This window comes from Nicotiana tomentosiformis, chromosome 9 (assembly GCF_000390325.3).
Source record: "Nicotiana tomentosiformis chromosome 9, ASM39032v3, whole genome shotgun sequence".
Classification (NCBI taxonomy): Eukaryota; Viridiplantae; Streptophyta; class Magnoliopsida; order Solanales; family Solanaceae; genus Nicotiana; species Nicotiana tomentosiformis.
Window position 1 is genome coordinate 63,162,317 of NC_090820.1, and position 9,805 is coordinate 63,172,121.

The window sequence follows — 9,805 nt, forward strand, 5'->3', positions numbered from 1 at the left end:
TCCTACACCTACTGAGGGTGCAACGGCCCCTCCAACTGATATTCCAGTTCCACCTCTAGCTCCAGCTTTCGGTCCCGGTATTTCTGATGGGGATCTTAGGGGAGCCATACAAATTTTGGCTCAGATAGTGGCCTTCCAGGCCCAGAGATCAAATATTGCACCTACTTCTTCTTGTCAGTCAGGGGATTCCGCTAGTTCAAGGGTGAAGAGGTTTTTACAGCTAGATCCTCTAGTGTTCACAGGTACAGGTCATGAGGAGGACCCCCAGGACTTCATTGATGAGATGCACAAGACTCTCCGAGTTATGCGTGCTACTGAAATAGTGGGAGTGGAGTTGTCCTTTTACAGTCTGAAAGCCGTGGCCTATTCTTGGTTTTGAGATGTGGGAGGAGTCCCGTGAGGAGGGGAGCCCTCCGGCGAGGTGGAGTGAGTTCACCGATGCCTTTATGGATCATTGCTTGCCTGTCTAGACTCAGGCGGCCCATACAGCTGAGTTTGAGAGCCAGAAGCAGGGTAGCATGAATGTGTGGGAGTACCATATGGAGTTCGAGCACCTGGTCAAGTATGATATTCACATGTTGCTCACTATGGAGGCTAGAGTGCGCCAGTTTGTGCAGGGCCTTAGCCTCATTGGTTATTAATGAGGCCGCTATTGCTGGCTTGAATTCTGATATGAACTTTGGTAAGATGGTGGCGTTTTCTCAAGCTATAGAGGATCGTAAACTGAAAAATATAAGGGAGCGTGAGGGTAGTAGCAAGGCCTGGGCCATGGGCAACTTTGGTGGTTCTTCTGGTGCTAGTAGGTCGATATTTATGGGAGGGTCATCAGGGCCATATCAGTCATTCGCTCAATCTTTGATTAGTGCACCACCATCCGGGCCCAATCAGGGCAACAAGGGACCCTACTAGCAGGGTCGGCCTGGAGGGAGATTCCAGCAGCATAGGAGGCCCCCATGCTCTAAGTGTGGGAGGATGCACTTTGGGGTCTACTTCGTGGACCTACCTATATTGTACGGGTGCGGTGTGAGGGGTCACATTCAGAAGGATAGCCGTTTGTCCCACCGGATTATGGGCAGAGGTGCAGCGCAGCCCGCTAGCTCTGCAACTACTACACCCACAACACCTCCTCCATCTCGAGGCACCCCAACACCCGGAGGGCGTGGTGCAGCTAGCGATGGCGCATAGAGTTCGGGATGACCCAGCAGATGTTATGCTATGCAGAGGCCTTACGATTCAGAGGCTTCTCCAGATGTTGTCACAGGTATATTGACTGTCCAATCTCATGATATGTATTCTCTTATTGAGCCCAGTTCCACTTTGTTCTATGTCACTCCCTATGTTGCTATGGAATTTGGGATAGAACCGGAATGGCTTCATGAGGCGTTCTCAGTATCTACTCTGGTTGGCGAGTCTATTATGGACGTGCGGGTTTATAGGGGTTGTGTTGTCATGGTGCGTGGTTGGGACACCCTGGCCGATCTCATTAAATTGGGGATGGTTGATTTTGATGTAATAATGGGGATGTATTGGCTTTATTCATGTTTTGCTAAGCTTGATTGTCGAACCAAAACTGTTAGGTTTGAATTTCTAAATGAGTCAGTGATTGAATGTGAGGGGGAGGATGTGTTGCCAAATGGTAGATTTATTTCTTACCTTAAGGCCACGAAGATGATTAACAAGAGGTGTATCTACCATTTGGCCAGGGTTATGGACACCAATGCTGAGGCCCCTACACTTGAGTCTGTGCATGTTGTGAATAAATTTTCGGAGGTCTTTCCGAATGAGCTCCCTGGGATCCCACCAGATAGGGAGATTGATTTCGGGATTGATGTGATGCCGGGCACGCAACCTATATCTATTCCACCCTAAAGGATGGCACCAACAGAATTGAAGGAGCTAAAGGAACAATTGAAGGATTTGTTAGAGAAGGGTTTCATCCGGACAAGTGTGTCGCCTTGGGGTGCACCGGTCCTCTTTTTAAGAAAGAAATACGGGTCATTAAGGATGTGTATTGAGTATCGGTATCTAAACAAGGTCACAATCAAGAATAAATACCCACTGCCAAGGATTGATGACTTGTTTGAGCAATTGCAGGGTGCTAAGTATTTGTCCAAGATTGATTTAAGATCCGGGTATCATCAATTGAAGATCAGGGAACAGGATATTTCAAGAACAACTTTCAGGACCCAGTATGGGCACTTTGAATTTCTGGTAATGTCTTTTGGGCTAAAAAATTCCCCGGCAACTTTCATGAACCTTATGAATCGAGTCTTAAGACTTTTCTTGACTCTTTTATGATAGTGTTCATTGACGATATTCTAGTATATTCACGAGGTCGAGAGGACCATGCGATCATATCAAGATAGTTCTACAGACTCTATATCAACATAAATTGTATGCGAAGTTTTCGAAATGTGAATTTTGGCTTGAATCTGTCACGTTCTTGGGTCATGTTGTCTCCAAAGAAGGAATTGAGGTTGATCCTCAGAAGATTGTAGCCGTGAATAATTGGCCTAGCCATAACTGGAACAGAAATTCACACTTTCTTAGGCCTAGCGGTGTATTATAGGAAATTTGTGGAGGGGTTCTCTACTCTTGCCTATCCATTGAAGGCGGTTAAGTTCGAATGGTCAGATGCTTGTGAAAGGAGTTTCCAAGAGTTGGAATCAAGATTAACTACGACACCGGTGTTGACCCTACCAGAGGGTACAAGTGGGTCCAAGAGTTGGAATCGGACTTGGGTGTGTATTAATGCAACATGGAAAGGTTATAGCTTATGCTTCTAGGCAACTCAAGAATCATGAAAAGAACTATCCAACACATGACTTAGAGCTTGCGGCTGTGGTATTTGCATTGAAAGTGTAGCGTCATTATCTGTATGGGGTCCATGTTGATATATTCATGGACCATAAGAGTCTTCAATATATTTTCAAACAGAATGAATTGAATCTGAGGCATAGAAGATGGCTTGAATTTCTCAAGGATTACGACATCGATATTCTATATTATCTGGGGAAGGCTAATGTTGCAGCGGATGCTCTTAGCCGGAAATCTATGGGTAGTTTGGCTCACTTGGAGGCATATCAAAGACCGTTGTCCAATGAGGTTCATCGGTTGGCTAGTTTGAGAGTTCGTCTTGCAGATTCTAGTGAAAGAGGAGTGATTTTGCAAAGTAGGGCTGAATCATCGCTTGTTGTGGAAGTCAAGGAAATGCAATGCAACGACCCATTGTTGGTACAATTGAAGGAGGGGATTCCTAAACATCAGACCATGGCCTTTTCTCTTGGCATAGATGATGGTACCCTAAGGTACCAAGGGCGACTATGTGTTCCAAACGTGGATGGTCTCCGGGAAAGAATCATGACTGAGGCTCACACTTCTAGGTATTTCGTACACCTGGGTTCTATAAAAATGTATCATGATCTTAAGGAAGTCTATTGGTGGAATGATATGAAGAGGAATGTAGCGGACTTTGTGGCGAATTGTCCAAATTGTCAGCAAATAAAGGCCGAACACCAAAGGCTCGATGTGTTGGCACATGTTACACCCCATATTTCGTACGTGAAAGTACGCCATAGATAATTAATGGAAGTTCAGGGAATGTGATTATTTTGAGATTATAAGCATTATGCTAATTAAAACAAATGATGAATAAACTCGTAAAGGTGATAGGGGAAGCAAGTCAAAGAAGATGAATTTTCGTCCAAGTTTGACATTTTGGGATAAAATACGGCCCGAGCTAAAATACCCGCTATTTATGAACTAGTGCCATACAAGGTACCACATGGCTATAATAGTAAGGTGTATAAAGTATATTAAAAGTAAGTAGTATTTGAAGTAAATTAAAATAATTTTTAATTATGTGAATATTGAGTTAACTGTGAATTTTTGATGGAAGATTAATCATGTAATTAAGGAAATGGGTGGATAAAATTTGGATAGGCTTAAACCCACCAAAACGTGGCAGCAAGCCACTACACCTGCCATATGACTCTTAGTCATAATTCATGACTCTTAGTCTTTGTTAAATAGATGGCAACCTAATTTGTTGTATACAAAACATTTATGCATCAAAAGGATTCCACCAACGTCCAAGAATGTAAGTGGAGTTTTGGGTTTTCTGCTTTGGTAAAAGTTGATCCAAATTTTCTACTTTACTTTCCTTTTTATATGGCTAGACCATTCTTGTTCAATAGACAAGCATTTAACCAAGTACTGTTGTTACACCCCGTAATTTTAACAATCTTGATATCGTTAAATATATATTTGATATGGTATTTTGAGTGGAGCTTTTTTTTTTTTTTTTGTAAAAAGAAAATGGTTTGAAAAATCTGATTTTATATAGTTATTATTATTACTACTTTCGAATATGTTTTAAATTATACACATAATATGATAATGTTTATGAGATTTTTATTATTGTAAAGATAGAAATTATTTTCTCACAAGAAAAGAAGGTTATCTTTTTACCATTTTAAGAATTAAGAGTACGAAAATTTTTACTCTTTATATGAGATTAGAAAAATTAGAAGTTGAGAAAATATATATATTTTTACATGGATGTTTTAATGAAATAATAGTGTATGTATTTATTTTATATGGTACCACATGACCATGATAGCAAGTTATATAATGTGTCTTAAAAGTGAATAGTATTTTAAGTAATTTGAGATAATTATTAATTATGTGGGTAATTGGTTAATGAGAGATTAACTAGTTAATTATTAATTAGTGGTTAATTAAGGACATTTGGATAAAGACCAAAGATGTGACGTGGCAGCAAGGCCATGTCCAAGTTGTGACTCTTACAATTGAGTGGATGGTGGAAGCTTACCATCTATATTTCCAACAATAAAAGGGAAAAAGGATATGTAGTGTATGTGATAATTTAAGTTTTAAAAACTTTACTCTTCAGTTTAGGGTGTGTGCTTAGCTACTGTAATTCTTTATCTAATTTCAAAACTTTATTCTGCCTTTTCTTTCTCATACATCTCTTTTTAAACCCAAAAAGCTACAGATTTGCCTTTTCAACTTTATATCAGAATTCATTTTCCTTACGAGACAAACTCTATGATGCTAGTTCATACGACTTCGTGGTTTTAAAATTCCATCTACAAAAAAGGATTCAAGTTATGACTCCAGCCCCTAAACCAACATGCGGAAGTATACTACTAGATCAACCAATATTTCTTCTACTTCCATGGCTACTTACAAATCTCTTCCATCTATTTCCTAATCAGATTTTAGTGAATAGAGAAGTGATTCGGATCTTAATGCACGGGCTGAATTATGAGGCAATTCCCCTAAACATGGTAAGGTGGGGATTTGGAAATTTGTTTAATCCATTTAGACAGCAGTTAGTTGCACGGAGTATAGTGTCAACTATCAACAATAACTGCAAGGGCCATCAGCATAGATGCATATCCAAGACTCTGAAAGTGTATACAGAAATTGCTATATAAAAGAATCAGGGTGTCAAAAATTTGTATACCTAAGCCAATTATGAAACACCGTCTGCATTTGGGTTCAAATGGTGTCTCAGTCTAGGGTATTTTCAGTTGGACAAAATAGTGATCCAGTCCCAGTTGTGACAACCACACTAGATACCATTGATGTAGGTTCTTCAATTAGAAAGCCAATCAGTTTGTGGCCAGGTATGTTAAGGCTAGTCCTTCTTTCTTTTGGCATGATTCAAGTATCGATACGCAAAAGTAATGCTATTTCATAAGTGATTCTACTCTTATCAGTTAAGGATGCCTATGTTATTCCTTCCCGTAAAGTGATATTCAAGCATGTCTACGTATGTCCCTAGTCCCTATTGAAGTATACGATAGAGAACTTGTGTTACAAATATATGTGTTGGAATTTGTTTATAAATATAGTTTTTATAGTTGAACTACACATGCATTTTTTATATGCATATAATATAACGTGATTATTTGTAATATTAGACTTACACTATTGTGTTATTACATGATATATAATAGCAGAGTAGTCATATTGTGATTAATAATTGATTGTAGAAACATATTAATATTATAGTTTGCGGTTGTTTGTGACAAGTTACACTTGAAAATTGATTTTGAACTATAGCATAATGAATTATAATATAGTGATACATGCACATGCATCTTTATGCATTTACCACCGTACTACGGCCGGTCGGACAGTTACCACCGATTGGACAGTTATGTATCATTATTTACCGCCGGTTGGAAAGACATGCATATTCATTTACCACCGAGCTACGGCCGGTTGGGCAGTTACATATTTACCATCGAGCTATGGCCGGTCGAGCAGTCATGCATTTACCACCGAGCTACGGCCGGTTGGGCAGGTACATATTTACCACCAAGCTACGGCCGGTCGGGCAGTTACCACTGATCATTTGGGCAGTCATGCATCATACAATATAGATAATAGTCTCAAAGAGAAGCATTGTATATATGTAAGTATAATAAGTATGCATATACGATAGCACTTCAGAGATTCAGGTTGATTCTTATGTCTTTAATTAATGTTGACTTACTGTTAGGTTTCAGTTCTGCTTTACATACTCAGTACATTATTCGTACTGACGTTCTTTTATTGGGGACGCTGCATTCATGCCTGCAGGTATAGATAATCAGTTTGACGAGCCTTCATAGTAGATGAGATTGGCATTCAACAGAGCATCGATAAAACCCCACCTCATTCGGAGTGCAGCCTAGTCTATGAGTCATCGTGTTAGAGTTTTGCTAAAGACTTATGGGTAGGCCGGTACCCTATCCCATTTGATGTCAAATGATCTTAGAGGCGTTGTAGACAGAGCTTCATTTTATACATTATGTTAGAGGCCTTGACGTCCCATATGTATTCTTATTTTAAGAAAAATGATTCAGTGATACAATGTTTTCCCACTTACAGTTGTACATTAGGAGTTGTGACCATGTGGGCCTATGATAGTTACAAAAGGAATGGGTTTAGCTAACTCAATCTATGTATGTTCTAGTTTTGGTCGAACGATCAGGAGTTACAGAGTGGTTCGCTCGGGCCAGCATGACACCGGGTGCCAGCCACGCCTCCCCAGGTTTGGGGCATGACAACTGTCATCAGTGTGCTCTTAAAACCTATATTTTCTTGGTAAGAGAGAATCGCACAAATCATGTATCTCAAAGAGGCAAATTACCTTCAGATTTCTTATGCTCGTTATGCCTTTTTTTGTACATAAACTGCATGTGGTTCTTCCTTATAATCACCTGGAAGACACAAATTCATTTAAGTGACGTGGAATAATTTTGAAAGATGAAATTATAGCCAAAGAAGATGCAACGGGATTTTACGAATCTAAGGGAGTACGGTGCAATCTTTCTCAAGAATATCATACAGATTAGTTTCCTACTTCGATCCGCCGTTACATATTTTCGCAATTGACGTGTGTTGGGAGGATTGTCAACAGAATCGACTCATGTATGTTAAGGCTAAGCCCTTTCTTTTATTTTGGCATGATCTCGTAATTATACGAGTTTGATAACGAGGCATAAAGAGAAATTCATATTCCTGAATTTATGTCCATTTCCTAGTCCCATAAGTTACAGTATTCTTCCTTATCGGGACTTCATATTCAATTGAGTATTGTCTTGTTCCAGGCAAGAGAGAAGAGAGCCTATATATACAGTATTACAGTATTTTCATTAACATCGAGCTATAATCGATGGGCAGGCCCCTATTGGAACACCTCTGATTAGATGGTAAGTTATATACTGAGCCTACTGTGATCGAGCGCCTATGAGCGAGCCCAGTTGGCCGAGATACAGAGCCTAGTATGGCCGAGCGCCTATGAGCGAGCCTACTACGGTAGAGCAGTTATATGCATACCGAGCCTTATAAGGCCGAACAACTATTTTACTTATTATATTGAGAGAGTTGAGTCAGTATCAGCAGGTAAGCATATCTTCAGATTATCATTGACTTCCAGTTGCTTTGAGTTATTATATTATCAATTCAGTTTCAGCTTTCTGTATAGTGCCTTACATACTCGGTACATTATTTCGTATTGATGTCCCTTTTCTGGGGGCGCTGCATTTCATGTGTGCAGGTTCAGACAGACAGACGGGTAGACCTCCTTATTAGGTGTTGCCCTAGTTCAGCTTGATCGGTAAGCTCCATACTCTTCGGAATTGCCGGGTTTAGAGCTTTACGTACATCTTTATATATATATATATATATATATATATATATATATATATATATATATATATATATATATATAATGAGTAGGTCGGAGCCTTGTTCCAATCACAGTATATCCATTAGTCGAGGCTTATAGACATATCCTGTCAGTTAATGCAGTATGTTAGGCTTGTAGGCCTTTTATGTATATTTGTTGAATTGTCAGCTGTAGTAGTTATGACGTCCTTGTCGGCCTAGCTTTTTATTGATATTTAGTTAGTATTCGCAATTGTATTGCAATGTGGCCCATGGACAAAGTATAACATTATATGTTCAGAGTCCCTTAGTCGCAAGTTGGTACGCGAGGATAGGTGAGGCACTGACTGCCGGTCTCGCCCCTAGGTTCGGGGCATGACAACACATAATATAGAAACTCCAATGTGGAAGTCGAAAATGATTAATATGGACTTTGTGGTAGGACTACCTCGCACTCATTGTACGTTTGACTCGATTTGGGTGATTATGGATCGACTCACGAAATCAACACACTTCTAGCTGGTTAAGGTTACCGACACAACGGAATAGTATGCTCAAATGTATATCAAAGAAATAGTCAGGTTGCACAGCACTCCAGTTTCTATCATTTTTTATCAGGGGGCATAGTTCACGACTAATTTTTGGAAGATATTTCAGCAAGGTTTGGGTACTTAGGTGAATCTTACTACATCCTTTTATCCACAGACTGACGGGCAGGTAGAGCGGACTATTCAGACGCTTGAGAATATGTTGCGCGCTTGTATTCTTGACTTTAAGGGTAGCTGGGATGATCATTTTCCACTCATAGAATTTGCCTACAATAATAGTTATCATGCTAGCATTCAGATGGCACCATTCGAGGATTTATATGGTAGGAGATGTAGATCTCCCATTGGGTGGTTCGAGATTGGGGAAACAGAGTTGATAGGACTGGACCTCGTGCATAGGCTATGGAGAAGGTTAAGATCATTACAAAACAGTTGAAAACTTCTCAAAGTTGTCAAAAGTCCTATTCGGATGTGCGTCGCAGAGATTTGGAGTCCAAAGAAGATGATTGGGTATTCTTGAAGGTTTCCCCTATGAAGGGTGTAATGCGGTTTGGTAAGAAAGGGAAATTGAGTCCGAGGTATGTCGGACCGTACAGAATCATTCAAAGGTTTGGCCAGGTAGATTACAGGCTAGAACTACCTCCATAGATGACTTTGGTGCACCCGGTGTTTCATGTATCCATATATAAAAAGGTGATTGGAGATCCGTCGCTTATTGTTCTGGTTGAGGCAATTGAGGTTAATGAAGAACTGCCATATGAAGAAATTCCAGTTGCCATTCTTGATAGGCAAGTTCGAAAGTTGAGAAACAAAGAAACTGCCTACGTGAAAGTGTTACGGCAAAGCTAACAACTCGAAGAGGCCACATGGGAAGCCGAGGAGGAGATGAAGAAGAATTATCCTAATTTATTTGAATAGCTATATAATTGTGTCCATGATGTTGAAGCTAACTTTCTATAAACTGTGTTTCCCCTGTACGGCTTATGTTGAGGTTGCTCGTCCTTGGTAATGTAATTTTTAATGGCATTGTGGCTGGTGTTGTTTCCTTGTTGTTTTATATCGTTGTGTTG

At 40.0% G+C, this 9,805-nt stretch overlaps 1 protein-coding gene across 1 annotated transcript; it reads left to right on the forward strand.

The window, feature by feature from the left end:
- The first annotated feature begins 1,215 nt into the window (after positions 1 to 1,215).
- On the forward strand, positions 1,216 to 9,584 carry LOC108946588 (uncharacterized). Its single transcript, XM_070184990.1, has 7 exons — positions 1,216 to 1,830; positions 2,095 to 2,211; positions 3,019 to 3,383; positions 4,033 to 4,099; positions 5,543 to 5,654; positions 6,536 to 6,615; positions 9,429 to 9,584. Exons 1-7 carry the CDS (start codon positions 1,216 to 1,218, stop codon positions 9,582 to 9,584), a joined length of 1,512 nt encoding a protein of 503 aa, XP_070041091.1.
- Positions 9,585 to 9,805: the final 221 nt, after the last annotated feature.

Coding starts and splice junctions, on each gene's coding strand:
- LOC108946588 (XM_070184990.1), top strand. CDS start 1,216: ATGCAGAGGCCTTACGATTCAGAGGCTTCTCCAGATGTTGTCACAGGT. Junction 1,831..2,094: donor AGATTGATTTCGGGATTGAT/GTGATGCCGGGC, acceptor GAGCAATTGCAG/GGTGCTAAGTATTTGTCCAA. Junction 2,212..3,018: donor ATGGGCACTTTGAATTTCTG/GTAATGTCTTTT, acceptor TATCTGGGGAAG/GCTAATGTTGCAGCGGATGC.